This window comes from Martes martes (assembly GCF_963455335.1).
Source record: "Martes martes genome assembly, chromosome: 1".
NCBI classification, from domain to species: domain Eukaryota; kingdom Metazoa; phylum Chordata; class Mammalia; order Carnivora; family Mustelidae; genus Martes; species Martes martes.
Genome location: NC_137888.1, coordinates 161,175,829 through 161,192,514, shown reverse-complemented (window position 1 = coordinate 161,192,514; position 16,686 = coordinate 161,175,829). Strand labels below are relative to the sequence as shown.

At 54.1% G+C, this 16,686-nt stretch overlaps 1 protein-coding gene across 1 annotated transcript in view; it reads left to right on the top strand.

Annotated features, from left to right (window-relative positions):
* Positions 1-16,686, top strand: part of ACAD9 (acyl-CoA dehydrogenase family member 9) — a 37,291-nt gene that overhangs the window by 17,800 nt on the left and 2,805 nt on the right. The window contains exons 5-14 of the mRNA XM_080809609.1: positions 854-954; positions 1,789-1,867; positions 2,700-2,874; positions 5,074-5,147; positions 10,477-10,552; positions 11,951-12,021; positions 12,289-12,408; positions 13,451-13,579; positions 15,570-15,649; positions 16,422-16,548. Coding sequence (XP_080665735.1) covers positions 854-954; positions 1,789-1,867; positions 2,700-2,874; positions 5,074-5,147; positions 10,477-10,552; positions 11,951-12,021; positions 12,289-12,408; positions 13,451-13,579; positions 15,570-15,649; positions 16,422-16,548 — 1,032 coding nt within the window. The remainder of the gene's footprint in view (positions 1-853; positions 955-1,788; positions 1,868-2,699; positions 2,875-5,073; positions 5,148-10,476; positions 10,553-11,950; positions 12,022-12,288; positions 12,409-13,450; positions 13,580-15,569; positions 15,650-16,421; positions 16,549-16,686) is intronic.

Genomic DNA, 16,686 nt, shown 5'->3' with positions numbered 1-16,686 from the left:
GATCAAAGTTGCTTTGATCACACTGTCCCTTCCCTTGGAATCCTTCTCCCTTCTCCATCACCCTTGACCCATCCTTTGAGGCCCGCACCAGATGCCACTGTGTCCGAGGAGCCTGTCTTCACCTCACCGCTGGACACAAATCTCTCCTGCTGAGCTTGGAACTCATGAGGGGCCAGAGCGTGTCCTCCCTGCTGTTTGTGCACGTGTCTTCCTTATCCTGGGCTTCAAGCATTTTAGGGCAGGGCCATGGTCACACAGCTTTCCGTGACCAGCCCACTACTCAGACTGTCTCTGCTCCCTGTAGAAAGTGAAAGGAGCCAAGTGAACGGTGTGCTTGCCCCCTGCCCCAGCCCTGACAGCACTTGTGCTCCGAGCAATCATCCAGTGGAAAGAGCACACTTCTCCTCATGCTACTGACTGAGAAGGGGTGGGACGGTTCTGACACTGCCCGCACACCTTCTTGCTGCCAGGCGTGGCCTTGGCATGCCTGTGTCTTCACACGTTATCATCCAAACACCCCTCCAGTGGGTAGCATTACCCCCATTGTGGAGTTGAGAGGATGGAGGCTAAGAGGAGGGACATCTCTGGCCCGAGGCCACCCAGCCTGAACTGCAGTCCTGGAGTCCGGCCCAAAGCCATGCTGGTGCTCCAGACCCAGGCCCCGCCAGAGGGTGGACTTGTGGGTGGCTCGTCAGCAGCCTCCCCTTCCCCACCTTGGGGCTGCTGGCTCTGGGCTCAGGGTATTTCCTTTTGCAGGAGTTGTTTTCTCCAGAAAGGTCCGTGTTCTGCAAGCATGTGGCACACGTCCTTTCTTCCCCACAGCTGATAGCAGCCTTGTGTGTGGTTGGTTTAGGGGATCATCTTGGCCGGCAACAAGGAGCAGAAGGCCAAGTACCTGCCCAGACTGGCATCGGGGGAGCATATCGCCGCCTTCTGTCTGACGGAGCCAAGCAGGTGTGCCCCTGGCAGGAGGTGCCGCATGGCAGCCTCCTGGTGCATCTTCAGGGTGCCCTGGGATGAGGACTGTGGGTTCTGGTGAATTGGTGGTGGCTTTTCTCTCCTCCATCCCTGAATCTTCCAGATCATCAACTCAGCAACTTTTCTTGCAGTTCTCTTATGTTTACCTTACTTGTCTGTCCCAGTGAGACTTACAAATGAGATAGTATACCCGGCAGATCATTGTTCGTGGGCTGCAGCACACCTCACGTAGGATAGGGCTTTCATCCTTCTAAGCAGCTTTCCAGGTGTGTCGGGCAAGCAGTACTATCCCCACTGAACAGGTTAGGAACTGAGGTTCAGTGAGGTGGTGTCATCAGCCCAGGGTCACAGAGGCCACTGAAGACTCAGGACTTCCACTGCCGAGTCCATTACTTGGACCGCACTCCATCCCACTTCCCCTCACTTGGGAACCGGGGGTGCCCTGCCCTCCTCCTCATGGGAGCACAGATGAGCCTGTTCTGCGCACACATGCCCACATTCCAGCCGAAGGCCAGGTCGTTTGCACCACCGCTCTTTTGTGTGAAGAAGCAGGGTGGCCAAGTCCAGCCTGCCGCCTGTCTCTGTAAGTGAGGTTTTGCTGGAGCGCACCCTCCCGTCGCAGTGGCAGAGACGAGCCGGTGGAACAGACACCCTGTAGCCTGCAGAGCTGGAAACATTTATCATCCAGCCCTTTATTAAGAGTTTCCCAGTGCCCGTGTTAAAGTAACCAGACCCTCCATTTGCCGGCCCCCAGAACCGCTCCTCGTGCCCAGCATCATGCGCCTCACCAGTGTGTTTCTGTTCCTACAGTGGGAGCGACGCGGCCTCCATCAAGTCCAGGGCCACGCTGAGTGAGGACAAGAAGCACTACATCCTCAATGGCTCCAAGGTAGCACTCCGCCGCCTGCTCGGGGTCTCGCCCGGCCATCACCACGTGCTGACGGCCTCGTGCACACCGTGTCTTGACTGGCCGCTCTTGGTTGCGTGCAGCTCTCTCTTTCTGGAGGAAGAAACTGTGGCTCAGGGAGGTGAAGCAACCATATTTCAAACCCATGCAGGAGTTTAGTATAACGAGCTTCCTGTCAGCCGGCCCTGGCATCAGCAGCTCCTAGCCCAGAGCCCGCCTGTTTCCTCCGTCAGCCCGGCCGCACCTGCAGTCGCATCCCTGAGACTTTGTGTACGGGTCTCCACAAGATGAAACTGTTTAAACCCCAAAGTCAAAACCACCATTCTCACATTGAGTTATTGATCCTTTCTTTGTCTAATCAGCATTCCACTTTCCCTGGTTATCTCTTACTTTTTTGTTTTCCAACCATTTGCTTGAATGAGATCCAGATAAGTTCTGTACGTTCAGTTTGTTGAGAAGTCTCTTTATCTCTCCCCCACCACCACTGCCCTTTTTTCTTCCCCTCTCCTCCTCCCTGCCTGCTCTGCTTTCTTGAGGAACCCCAGCTGCTTGGTTCTAGAGCCTGAGCCGTCTCAGTATCACTGGCTTCCCTTTTGTGTGCAGGCATACGTACATGGCCACCTGTGCCTCTTGGGGAAATCCGGGGAGACTGGGGTGAACCCCTTTGTCCACACAGGCTTGACTTCCCAGGGCCGGGAGCTTTATGTTTCTGGCCTGAAGTTTGACAAAGGGTATCTGTGGCAAAGGGTAGAGCTGAGAGGTGGTGCCTAACTGTTTGGTTTTTCTCCAAAGCCCTTTTCCTTTCTTCCCTCAGGTCTGGATCACCAATGGAGGACTTGCCAATATTTTTACTGTGTTTGCAAAGACGGAGGTTGTTGATTCTGACAGCTCAGTAAAAGACAAAATCACAGCCTTCATAGTAGAGAGAGACTTTGGTGGAGTCACTCACGGGAAACCTGAGGATAAGCTAGGCATACGTGGCTCCAACAGTAAGTAGCATGCGTGCATGCGTGCGTGCGGTGTGGCCCCATCCAAATTTAAGATAAAATGAGATATAAATAGTTTTGGTTCCACATAAGCATATCAGCAAAATCCCATTAGGAATGCCACAGTGACTCCATGGTAGTGCCAAGGAGCTCCCTGAAGCTAATTGATTCTTTTAATACATGTTGCGCTTGCCCCTCTGTGTGTGGGGGCTCTGGTGATCTCCCTGGGAGCACTTCGTCCTGTGAGGGAAGCTGTAATGGACACTAAGGAGGCAGAGGGGTATCCTAGGTAAACATTCTACTGTAGGACACCCCATCTTTCCTGCCTGGAAGCTCCTCCCTGTCGCCCTCCCTTGTACCCACCTGGGCCTGCCTGCATCCCCCGGGCAGCACTTGTTCGCCATGAGGCTAGTGTCCTGTACGTGGCTCCCAACCCAACCAGCACTGCCAGGGAGTCCTCATGAGACTGCCTCCTGGGGCTCCTAGTTTGGATCATGGGATATCTGTGCCGCAGGGGACTGCAGGTGGCTCCTCCAGACCCGCTTCTGTCTGCCACCTCTTCTTTGGGGATCCTGGGTTCTGGGTGGCAGTATTTGCCCTGCAGCCTGGTTCAGCAGGGTCCGAGGGCCCGGAGCTCTGGCCTGGCTCTGCTGCCTAGAGATTCCGTGACCTCACACCAGCTCATTTGCTTTCCTGTGCTTCCGTGTCCTGCCCTAACGGAAAAGGATGATAACAGAACGCATGTGGTGAGGTGACTGGGAAGGGAGTGTTATGACATCTGTATAATGCTTTGTGTACATGGAAGCAGGTGTTACCTACCACCACACTCGTGCTGCCTATTGAGACTTATCCAGAACCTTCCAGCAGAGGAAGGAGCATGCTCAGAGGCCCAAGATACAGAGCTTGAGGTGCCGGTGGGGAAAAGGTGGTCAGAGTTGATCCAGGTGAGGGAGAGAGCAAGGTGGCAGCCTGCACCACTGCTGGGCCGGCGTCCACACTGAAGTCGGGGTGGCTGATGCCCCTGGAATCATGCAGTGGCCCCACAGGAGTGGATCAGGTGGCCCAGGGTGAGGTCAGAGCAGGAGGCAGTGTCCTTCCCACCCTCAGCAGCCCTTGAAGGAGTTAGTCGCTGGGACAAGGGCCTGGCCACATAGCCTGTATGTTATAAATAGGACCAGCAGCCAGAGATGATTTCATTGTATTTCACAACCAAGCCATTGGAATAGTTGTAAATAGTTGGAATAGTAGAATAAAGTCAGCAGACCTGGTTGCTTGCTGTTTGGCTCCTCTTGAGCCGTGACTTTCTTTGTCCCAAGTCTCCCTCTCTTTCTGGTGTTAAGTTGCTGGGCGCTGCAGTGTGCGTGTGACAGTGTGAAAACATGGTGCAGAAGCCCCTGTTCCTCCCACGTCTGTCCTCACAACTGCCACGCTTTCCCCTCTCTGCCTGCCTCCTCACCAGGTGCTTTCTCACTTTGGGCTCTGTCCCCGTCCCCCTGTCTGAGAAGCCACCCCAGCACTAGCTGCCAGTGAGCCTTTGTCTCTCGCAGCCCGCGGGTGCTGGGCAGCCTGCCCCGGGGCGGTGGGAGGGGTCCCGATCTAATGCGTGGGTACCCTGCTGGGGCTTGTTCTCATGGCAGATCACAGGAGCCCCTGGTGGGCCAAGCCGGACCACGCCTGCACAGGGAAGGCGGGGGCTCTTGCTGGGTGGGCTCCGTGCCCCTGGCAACAGCTGGCAGGGCAAGACGGAAAGGCCGTCCGCTTCCACAAGCCACAGTGCAGGCTGCAAGTGCATCGGAGTTAAGTGGGACCCGTGCTTCCATTGCTCCCATTGAGTCCAGGCACCTTTGAAGGGCTGCGCCATCCACTTTCATGTTCTGCCTCTGGTTCGTGCTCCTCCTTCAAACTTCTGCTGAGTGTCACCTTAGAAAAGCCTGATGGAGGCCCTTAACAAAAATGTTGTCATTTACTTCCTCTCCAGCTTCTGATTCTGTCACTGCTATTTATTTCAGCTATAGTACTTACAGTGTTGTCATGTCCCTAGCGAAGCAGGGACATGGACAGGAACCTTATCTTTCTTTACTGTTCTTTCAGTAGCTGGAGAATGAATGAGTGAAGGAATGAATGAATTATATTTCATGCCTATGGGTCCAGTGCGAGTGCTCTGCGTTCATCAGGTAAGGCCTTCAATTTCATCTTTTTCAGCTTGTGAGGTGCATTTTGAAAACACCAAGGTGCCCATCGAAAATGTCCTTGGAGAAGTCGGAGGCGGGTTTAAGGTGCGTCATGAGAGCAGCCCCGGTGAGGGTCGTGCGGATTCATGGTGTGGCTTGTTGGCCCCCAGCCCCCTGTCCCATCCCTGCTTGTAGCAGGCCAGTGTGTGCTTGCCAGGTGACTGTGTAGTTCTCTGATGGGAAATCTGCAGAATAGAGAAGGTGGCCCTCAGAAGAGGGAGTATGTGGTTCTGCGAGGCTTCATTTGCCTGAGTGGGGGAAGGATTCCTGTCTCCTGCATGTGAAGAAAGCAGGCCAGTGGGCACTGACAAAGCTCAGGCTTTCTGAGTGCACAACCCTGAAGCCCTGAAGTCCTGACGCCCTGCCCGAATTTTTCCTTGGAGTCAGATTTGTTATTTTTTAATTAACTTAAAACTCACATCACATGAACTTAATAATTTTTTTAAAGATTTTATTTATTTATTTGACAGACAGAGATCAAAAGTAGGCAGAGAGGCAGGCAGAGAGAGAGGGGGAAGCAGGCTCCCTGCTGAGCAAACATCTCGATGTGGGGCTTGATCCCAGGACCCTGGGATCATGACCTGAGCCGAAGGCAGAGGCTTAACCCACTGAGCCACCCAGGTGCCCTAAAACTTAATAATTTTTAAATGTACACGTGGGTGTTGTTCAATCATTTTGTTGTACAACCGTCACCATGGTCTAATTCTGCAACATTTTCATCACCCCAGAAAGAAATGCCCTATCTTCTCATTTCCCCTTTCCCAGTCTTTGGCTATTGCTGTTTTTACTTTCGGTTTCTGTGGATTTACCGATTTTTAACATTTCGTGTAAATGGAATCCACATGCGACCTTTTGTGTCTGGCTTTTTTCACTTAGTGTAATGTTTTTGAGCTTTTTCCATGTTGTAGCTCTTGTCATTCCTTTCTGTAGCTGAATAACATTCCATTGCAGGGACACACCATGTTTGTCCGTTCATAAGCTCTTGGGCATTGGACCGTTTCCACATTGGGACTATTATCAATAATGCTGCCATGAACATTCATACACAAGTCTTCACGTGAACACATGTTTTCAGTTCCTTTGGGTGAAACATACCTAGAAGGAGCGTTGCTGGGTCATACAGTGGCTATATGTTTTTTTGAGGACTGCCAGGCTGTTTTCTGTAGTGGCTGCACTACATTACGTGGCCAGCAGGAGCATAGGAGGGTCCAGTTTCTCCACACCCTCACCAGTACTTGTTACTGGACATTTTTATTTTATTTTATTTTAATTGTTTTTTTTTCTTAAGATTTTATTTATTTATTTGACAGAGAGAGAGAGATCACAAGTGGGCAGAGAGGCAGGCGGGGGTGGGGGGGTGGCGGGAAGCAGGCTCCCTGCTGAGCCGAAAGCCGGATGCGGGGCTCCATCCCAGGACTCCGGGATCATGACCTGAGCCGAAGGCAGAGACTTTAACCCACTGAGCCACCCAGGCGCTGCTGGACATTTTTAAAATGACAGCCGTCCCAGAGGGTGTGCAGTGGTATCTCATTGGGGTTTGACTTAGTTTTTCCTAATGAGTGATCAGATTGAGCATCTTTTTGGGTGCTTATAGGCTATTTATACATCTTCTTTAGAGAAATGTATTTTCATATACTTCACCTATTTTTTTTGAAGCTTATGTTTTATTATTATTTTTTAGTAATCTCTACCCCCAACGTGGGGTTGAACTCATGACCCCGAAATCAGGAGTCACACACTCCCACTGACTGAGCCACCCAGGTGCCCCCTCCTTTGCCCATTTTTAAGCTGGCTGGCTGTCTTTACTGGTGCCCAGTCCTAATTTACAGGTGACTTGGGCAAGTATCTGCACTCTGGGGAGCCCCACCCACCCTGCCTGTGAAGCGGGGAATACAGCAGTACCTTTCTCCCTTCCTGGGTATTATAAGAATCTGATAAATGTGTTCAGCCAGAGCTCCTGGCTGGAGGCTGCTTAATGAATGTGGACCAAAGGACTTGAGAGGTGAAAGGACAAAAGGACAAATAGGGAGCAGTGCTTGCACAGTGGCATGTTTATTATTTGTGTAATCCAGATGTTATATACAGATGAGAGAATATAGATGGGAAAAATGAAATTACTTGAAGCACGATCCCGAGAGAGTTGCTATTCATGGTTTAATTTTGGTGCTTATCTTTCTAGACCTTTTAATTAATTAATTTAGTTGAAGTAGATTCCATTCCAGCGTGCAGCCCCACATGGGGCTTGAACCCACAACCCAGAGATCATGACCTGAGCTGAGATCTAGAGTCGGATGCTTAATGGACTGAGCCACCCAGGTGTCCCTTTCCAGACCTTGTTAAAGGGCGTACATCTCTTCCACATTTGGTAATACTATTTGTGTTATATAGCCTGTATTTTTTCACTCGTCAAGAAATTCTAGTACTCTTTTCATGCTAGTAAATGTATACTGCAGAGTATTTCTTTAGATGGTGATGGCCCCAGGGGTGTCCTCAGGTTCCCAGGGTCAGGCATTTAATACCGGTTTCTCCTCCTTGCTACTCAGAACTGTATCGTGTGGTATATCTCTTTGCGTGTATCTGTGTACACTTGTCTGATTGTTTCCACAGTTTAAACGCCAGGCAGTAGGCTCTCCAGGTCAGAGGGCACAAACATTTTTTGTGGTCGGCTCCCACTGCCAGCTCACGTGTGGGGAGTCGGGCTGGCTCCTATGTGGGATGCCCCTTGCCCTAGTCCTTCCCACATGTTAGGTGTCCCACAGGTTAGGCATTGAAACTTCCCCCCATTGTGTTAGATGTAAAAACAATTTTTTTAATTAAAGATTTTATTTATTTATTTGACATATAGAGATCAAAAGTAGGCAGAGAGGCAGGCAGAGAGAGAGAGAAGGGTAAGCAGGCTCTCTGCTGATCAGAGAGCCCGATGTGGGGCTCGATCCCAGGACTCTGAGATCACAACCTGAGTCGAAGGCAGAGGCTTTAACCCACTGAGCCACCCAGGCACCCCAAAACAATTTTTTTTTTTAATTTTTCTACCACCGCCCCCCTCCCCACCCCCACCCGCTCCCGTCCCTCTCACGAGCGTCACCGTCTGCCAGCGACAGCTGGGTATGGGCCCGACGCTCCAGCGCCATCCATTTTCAGGGCTAGTTGATTCGGCAGGTGAGTTGTTACATACTCCTTAGCAGATTCCGACTTCCATGGCCACCGTATTGCTGTCTGTATCAACCAACACGTTTTCTGGGGTCTGATGAACGTCGGCATCGGGCGCCTTAACCTTCATCCTGCAGCGCCAGTTTTGCTTACCAAAAGTGGCCCACTAGGCACTCACATTCCACACCCGGCTCCATGCCAGCGAGCCGGGCTTCTTACCCATTTAAAGTTTGAGAATAGGTTGAGATCGTTTTGGCCCCAAGACCTCTAATCATTTGCTTTACCAGATAAAACTGTGTGGGTTTGCGTGCAAGAACGTCAGCTTGCCTAAGGGAAACTTCAGAGGGAACCAGCTAGTAGATGGTTCGATTAGTCTTTCGCCCCTATGCCCAGGTCGGACGACCAACTTACACGTCAGGACCACTATGGACCTCCACCAGAGTTTCCTCTGGCTTTGCCTTGCCCAGGCAGAGTTCACCATCTTTCGAGTTCTAAGACGTGCGCTCATGCTCCACCTCCCCGGCGTGGCGGGCGAGAAGGGCCGGTGGTGCGCTCTCGGCGGACTGGAGAGGCCTCGGGATCCCACCTCGGCAGGCGAGCAGCGCCGGCCTTCACCTTCATTGCGCTACGGCGGCTTTCGTGCGAGCCCCTGACTCACGCACGTGTTCAAAACAATTGTTTAATATGCAAAAGAAAATAGATTTCCAAAGCTCTTTCTTTGTTATGAGTAGGATTGCTTGCCCATTGGCCTAAATGCTAAAAAGTGAGTGATTCCGGAGACTGATCAGAGGCCAGGTGAAGATCGCCTGGCTGAAGTGGTGGGAGAAAAGGAAGAGCTGCCTCCTCTGGGTAGTCAGAGGTTTCATCGGTAGTCAGACCGTGGAGGTGTGGAGGCTGTCGGTGAACTGCTGGGCAGGGGCTGTTGGAAGTGGGGATTGTGTCTCACTTTTGGCAAAGTGAGGTGTAGAATGCTGTTGTAGAAATGCTAGGAGACGTCCGTGAGAGAGAAGCTGGTAAAGTGGGCAGGTGCCCGTGGGGGAGGGGAGGCCCCATGGTTAAGGAGGAGGATTGGTAGTTGAGCTCAGGAGCCCCTCTTAAAAAAGGGTGAGATCTGTTTGATCCTCTGGGAAATGAGATCTAGTCTCAAATCCTTCTTTCTTTCAAAATTTTTTTCTTTTTTTTTTTTTTAAATGAGGGTAAGAAATTCTTGAAGGGGCTGTGAAATGGATTTCTTTCATAAAACCATGAGCCAGCTTTTGCAAGCCCATGTGGGCAGAGGGGATGAGGTGGGAGAATTCACTTGCTCCTGGCAGGTCCCAAGACCAGTGCACACCTGCGGCTGGAGACACGGGCAGTCTGAGGTTGAGGCATGGCCCCCAGAGGAGGCAGAGCAGCATCTGGGTGTCACACTGTGGTGGGACGTAACCATGCCTACTCTCCCATCCAGCACCCAGGGCTGGGCCTTGTTCCCCATTCCTGCATGCCCCAGTCCCCTCGGACTCAGCAGGTAGAATCTGCACTCGCCCCTCCCAGTCGCTGGAGCAGCTGTTTCCAACCTCACAGTGTCTGCTTTGAGAGTCTCCTGTTGAGGTTAACAACCGATCATAAATTCGGAATCAGTCTCATGGTTTATCCATCCAAGTCACACATAAGCATTCAGTTAGAAGCAGTAATATACACTTGGAGTTGAGCTTTTAGGAAAAGGCAGAGTCCTTTCTGCCCTCAGCCCCACTTGTCTTTGAGGCCTCCTAGTTGGGCATCACAGGTGTGGTTGGGGCTTGGCGGGTCACTGCTGTCCTTCAGGAGGTTCATGCTGGTGGCAAAGTCTAGGTAGCTTGTAGGGTGTACTCAGCCGGTCTTAGTTTCTGCCCCTTTTCTGAGGACTTAAGAATTGACCTGTTCTATTGGAATAACGCTGCCCAGTTCCTTTATCAGAGGGTGACTCCAAGGATGTTTGTGACTGAGTTACCTTGTGACGTGTTGGCCCCACACCCAGCCTGGTGGGGACTGACTGGCAGGACGATTGACTTTCCCAGATGCTGGCACAGAATTCTCTAGAGACTGGCTTTTTGTCCTCAAGAAACCATCTGGTAAAACAGACAAGCAGTGCTGTGGTCTGTCACCTGTGGTCCTCCCGGACCTTTAGGCTTTTCCCAGCACAGCAGGGGTGAGCAGGACACTTAGGGAGTGCAGTCACAGTGAGCTGCCCCCTCTCTCCCTACAGGTGGCCATGAACATCCTCAACAGTGGGCGGTTCAGCATGGGCAGCACTGTGGCCGGGATGCTCAAGAAATTGATCGGTAGGTAAGTCAGGGACAGGAACCTTTTGTGCCCCAGTCTTACCCCTGCAGGCCCCACTCCAGCCTGGACGCTCTACTGTGTCCTCACATAGGTCGCTGCTGGGCCGGGCCTTCGGACGGACAGACAGCCCAGCTGCAGTTTAAGATTCGGACTTTGGTTTAGACCAAAAAATGTGGTCAGTCTGCCCCCAAGTGGTTCATGTTCCTTCTTCACAGTCCTCTGTTTTACTCACAGAGGATCGGGGGAGCGGGTGGTCTGTCAGAGGTCAAGAGGGATTGCTGCTCTGACCACTAGGAGCAGAGCTGCTTCACAGACATCCGGGGGTGAGCAAGCCCTCAGTGCTGATTCAGGGGGAGACTTAGTGGTCTCAGCCTCAGGATCTTCCCTGTATGTTTTTTGTTAGCATATCTGAAGCCTAGACTTTTTTTTTTTTTTTTTTCTGTGAACTTAGAACAGCCCTGTAGGGTTTTCGTTGGGTACAGATGTCATTACCATCTTAGCTTTGTGAAAGCGACTGCAGGGAGAGGCACGGGACCCTGACTTTTGGGGGTGGGGGGGAGTGGTTCATGTCCTGGTCGTGTTTGTGAAGTTCCTCAGAGGCCAGGTGGGGACAGGGAGGCTTTATTTTCATCTCTTAGTTCCATTTCATGGATGAGGAGCCTGAGGTTCAGCAAGGGAAAGTGATTTGCCCAAGGCTACTCATCTGTGCCCCAAAGCTGATCCTGTCAGACTCCAAACTCAGGGCTCGGCTCACTGTGCTGAGCTGCCCTCAATGCCCTGAAGTGCCCTGGGCCTCTGCTTCCCCGTCAGGAAAATGCCTCGGTGCAAGAGCTTCCAGGGGGCTCTCACGGTTGGCCTGCCCCCGAAGGATGGCTCTTGAGGAGACTGACTGCAGGGGGTGGGGGGCTGGCATTTGCCAGCGGCCATATTCTCTCGGGTGCTTTACACATGACAGGCTGCCCTCCTGTTCTGGTAATGGACGGCCGTGACAGGCGTGAGCCTGCTCCTCCTGCCGGGGCCTCCGCGCTCGGTGTCTCACTCATACTGCAGCTCTGGCAGCTTCGGCTTCAATGCTGTGAGGTTGGTGGTGGTGGTCGGGGATGGTAGCTGCTTGGCCTACCACCTGATAAGAAAAAGCGCCAGATTCAGGCCTGTCTGACGCTAGACTCTGTCCTTCTGTTCCTGTTTGCTGCCGTAGGCCCCCCTGAGCGGGAGCGGCCTTGCCTCTAACAAGACGCGCTAGGAAGGGGCAGTGCCGTCTCGCAGGGTATCTGGTCTCAGCAGACCTGTTTCTCCTAGTTTTTGCCTGAGCGTTTGCAGGGCAGTGAGGATAGCCTTGGGAAAGCATTTCAGGATAGTGAGAAAATGGTTCTTTTAATGACTCTGCTCTTCTTCAGAAATGACTGCTGCATATGCCTGCACAAGGAAACAGTTCAACAAGAACCTCAGTGAATTTGGACTGATTCAGGTACCGAAGGCTATGGGGGGCGCCGCATGTGTTGACACGTGTGGGCACAGAAGGTGTGCTTCTGTGGCCTGTGCTGGTGACTCCCACTGTGATTCAGAAAAAGACAAGATAAGGCTTTATTTAATGTGGCTCCCTGCTGGGAAGGCTGGGCTTGGTGCTCGTGGGCATTGAGACTCCGGACTTCATTACCTTCTCTGCTGGCTGGCACATCTGGGTCTCACCACATGCAGATTGTTTCCTGATTGTGTTTTTTCCTGAACACCCCAGGAGAAGTTTGCCCTGATGGCTCAGAAGGCTTATGTAATGGAAAGCATGGCCTACCTCACTGCGGGGATGCTGGACCAACCGGGGTTTCCCGACTGCTCCATCGAGGCTGCAATGGTGAAGGTAATCCCTGCCCAGCCTGAGAGACCCAGAACGGCTCTTTAGCTGTGGCCTTTTGGACCCCGTGTCCCCTGCCACCTTCCTCTCTCGTTCACTTATAGGTCAGTTTTTCATTGATCCAGTATTTATGACGTCCCCACCGTATGCCAGGCATGGCCCTAGGACGCATCTGGGGAGGCCAGCATGGCACGGGAGAAACAGCAAAGAACAGTGCCCAGTTGAGTGCGTTTATAGGACAGGACAGTGTCTCCCCAGCACAGTTTGTGCCAAGTTGTCAACCAGTTGATAACAGATGGAGAAAATACAGGCCATGTGTTATAATTTCCCACCAGTACGCAGCAGCAGCCGAGCTTTTGTGGGAAGGACTTTTACTGTGGATGGATGGCCTTCCCCTTTTGTGTGTCTCCCGCAGCCAGGTGTGGGGCCAAGCAGCTCATGCACAGAGGAGCGAGCTGTGGGTGAATGGGGCTGGGTGGGCAGGGTCAGGCCTCCTGGAGAGGGAGTCTGAGATAGGTTTTAAAAGGACAGGAGTTGGGGCACCTGGGTGGCTCAGTGGGTTAAAGCCTCTGCTTTTGGCTCAGGTCATGATCCCGGGGTCTTGGGATCCAGCCCCACATCAGGCTCTCTGCTCGGCAGGGAGCCTGCTTCCTCTTCTCTCTCTGCCTACCTCACCACCTACTTGTGATCTCTGTCAAAGAAATAAAATCTTTTTAAAAAAGGACAGGAGTTTCCTCCGTGTGGCAAGTATGGAGTGGGCTCCTCCACCCCAAGGAAGCCTCAGATATAGGAAGAGTCTGGAGGGGGAGGCGGATAGGGAGCCATGGCTGGTCACCGTGGAAGGTCACCAGGAAGAAAAGGACCTGCCCTAGTCCACCCCGTGAGACTGTGACAGGGCAGCTACCTGGGTTAGTCTCACCTTGGAGCCAGGTTCCCCACACTGAGCCTCCCACTCCCTGGCCGGCCACCCTGCCCTGGCTGCAGCCCCCTTGTGGAAGGCACTCGGCACTGCCAGCCCCATGCTAACCGTGTCCTGGCCCCGTGGCAGGTGTTCAGCTCAGAGGGCGCCTGGCAGTGCGTGAGCGAGGCCCTGCAGATCCTCGGGGGCTCGGGCTACATGAGGGGCTACCCCTATGAGCGCCTGCTGCGGGACAGCCGTATCCTGCTCATCTTTGAGGTGAGCCTCTCATCCCCCCACCAAGTGCGCTTATCTGTCCCTCCTTACGCCTCACCTCCCAGGGTGGAGGGTAGGCCGAGGGGCCAAGCGAGGGCCCTTCCTACTGAGCCTGCGCTTCTGTTGGCGGTGGTGGGACAAGCAGAGGTCTCACAGGAGGCCCAGCTGTGCCTCCAGGGCTCACTCTGGGTCTGGCTTTCCTCCTTCGGGTACTGAGGCAACTCAGCAGCGTCCTCTCCACAGGCTTCCCCAGCCCGGACACCTCCCTCTCTAATCGCTGCCACCCTCCGTGGGCTCACAGGCCTAAAGAGGAATTCAGTGTGGTGGGGTGAGGGGGGGAGACCCTGGGTGGGGTAAGAAAAGGGGTTTGGGGCCACAGAGAAGCCTTTGAGGAGCTTGGGGTCTAACCAAACGGCCTGACTGGGGAATACCTGCACAGTGAGGGCCTGAGCAGCACCTCCCCCGACAGTGGGCTGGGGTCTCGGGAAGCAAGTGCGCGTGGCCCTCGGGGCAGAAGCAACTGCGGCCTGGCCCAGGGGAAGGTAGTTTGGGCCAAGGACAGGGAAATGGAATGTGCCAGGCCCAGATAGGGCCTTACTTGTCAGCACTGGGTAGAACAAGCAAGTTTTTGTGGCAGCAGTGGCTGGTCCTGGTAGGGGGGAGCTGGGGCAGGTTGTAGGAAAGTTGATGGGGTGGGGGCAGAGGGTAGATGAGAAAGGGAGACAAGTAGCCAGGCTGTGGAGGCCCCTGACCGATAAGCAGAAGAATTTGGATCTTCCTGTACGGGCGCCGGAAGCCGTCAGAGCAGGGTATGACTTGAATGCTTTGCCATTCTGGGAAATTCCCCAGGGCTGATGTTGGGGTGTGCGTTTTGCAGAGGCCAGGTGCCTGCAGCAGAAAAGAGGAGTTGACTTCAGAGGCTGTGGTGAGATGGATGGAGTGTTAGGATGGTCATAGGGAGTACAAGAGGCAGACCCGTAGGCACGGCTTGGAGCCTGAGCAGCCAGGATGGTTTCTGAAGGGTACCTTCAGACTGCCTGCAGGTGGGGCCTGGCTCCCCAACTGGGGTAAGGCCTCATGGCTGCTCTCACTCCTGGCATGCCCATCCCCCCTCCGCCCCCGGCATCCCAGCCCTGTGGTCCTCTTAGAGGCCTGACAGGATGTGATGTGACCATGATAGGATGTGATGTGAGGGCACAAGGGGCACTTTCCCAAGGGCATGGGGGACATGTTGTGTCCCTGCTGCCCCGGGACTGTTGCTTCTGAGTCCCTTTCCCCTCAGCCCTGTTGAATTTGGTCCTGAGGGGGACAGAAGCTCTGAGGACCATGGAGCCCTTTGTGTGAAACACATGCTCTGGGCTGGAGACTATGCAGGACAGGTCCCACCTTAGCCTGGAGGCCTCCAAGCTCTTCTTCTCTCCCATGGGAGGCGCCCCTTCCCCTCAGCCTGGTTGAATTTGATCCTGACCGGGGGTGGGGGATTTGGGGATAATCCCAGGTGGTGAGCCGTGTGTCCAGGGACAGCAGGTAGGAGAGGTGGCTCTCTGGGTATGGCTACGTGGCACTGGGGAGCAGCCAGCTCTCGTCCTCCACAGCCAGTGGCTTCCCTGAGGAATATAGTGGCACCCACTCAGCATTCGCTGCACCTGGGCACTAGCACCCCTCCCTCCTGGGGAAGGTGGTTTCTCCCATCGTAAAGAAGCCAGAGTGGAGGCTTACAGAAAGGAAGGACTGCGTCACTGGTCAGAGAGGTGGTAGATCCCGAGGGAGGCCACAGCTGTCTGGCCAGGCCCCTGCTTGTCTCCGAGGGGGTGGTTGCCAGTGTGTTGCTGTCACCCTCTGGTCACAGCCCTGCTCCCAGGGTCACGCTGCTTCCAAAGTGGCAGCTTCCGTGGCAGTGCTGAGTGGGCAGTGGGGTGGCCTAGCCAGCTCTATGCACAGGACAGACAGGGCCATCCCAGTGGGGCCAACACGACTTATCTTCCGGCCACAGGGAACCAACGAGATTCTCCGGATGTACATTGCCCTGACAGGCCTGCAGCACGCCGGCCGCATCCTGACTGCAAGAATCAAGTAGGTGCCAACCCCGCCAGCCGCTCCTCAGGTCCCCTCTGCCCATGAGAGGTCCATCCTGGGGCAGCAAGGGCAGGGTGCTACCCTGTCTTGGGATGGGCGTCATGGACTTGTGCAGTGCTCAGCTCAGTCAGGCTGGCTGGAGGGAGGGAAAGAGACAGGAGCCTTAAAAGTCGGGCTCCAGAGCTTGGCCTTCACCTGCAGGTGATCGGAGGGGCTGGCTGCCTCAGGAAGTCCTCACTGCTCTCCTCCCCTGGCAGCTCCTATCACCCACGCTGCAGGGAGCTCTGTTTTCAGAACCTAGGGAATGAGAGCTGTCCCTCCAAAAGGTGCTGGGCTCCAGGGCTACCAACCACAAGACCACTTTTCTTCTTGCACTCTCTTGCTCTGCTTGACCCTCATCATGGGGCTGGAGCAATTAGAAATCACTGCTGGCACCTGGTATGGGCTGTTCAGGGCATTTTGCAGACTCCTTAACCCTGGAGCACCACCGGGGTGGGGGTGGGGGTGGAGGGGGCTGGCTATGACTGTTGCTTGTGGAGAGCGCTCTGTGTGGCTCTACCTCAGAGACCAGCTGTTCTCTGACGGAGGTGGTGGAGTGGTCTCAGGCATCCAGCAGGCCCATGGCCAGGTGAGATAGCACCTAGGTCCTGAGTTGGTCCCTTTAATGCCTTGGACAGTCAGAGGGAACAGGTGCTAAGAGGAACGCTGTTGCTGGGCAGTGGGAACCAGTAGTGGGGCCTGAGTTCATGGGGCCATGGGCTTTCTGCAGTGAGCTTAAACGGGGCAACGTGACCACTGTCATGGAGACTGTTGGCCGAAGGCTGCGAGACTCTCTGGGTCGAACTGTGGATCTGGGGTTGACAGGGAAGCTGGGAGCGGTGCACCCCAGTGTCGCAGTGAGTGGGGACAAGTGGCATTACCTCCCTGCCCCTGTGTGGGTATCCCCTTCTAGAGGGCTGTGACCAGGGCATTGGGGAGGATGGCCCAGCCTAAAAACAGCCGGGGCCCCAGAGCCCCAGCCGGGTGGGATGGGC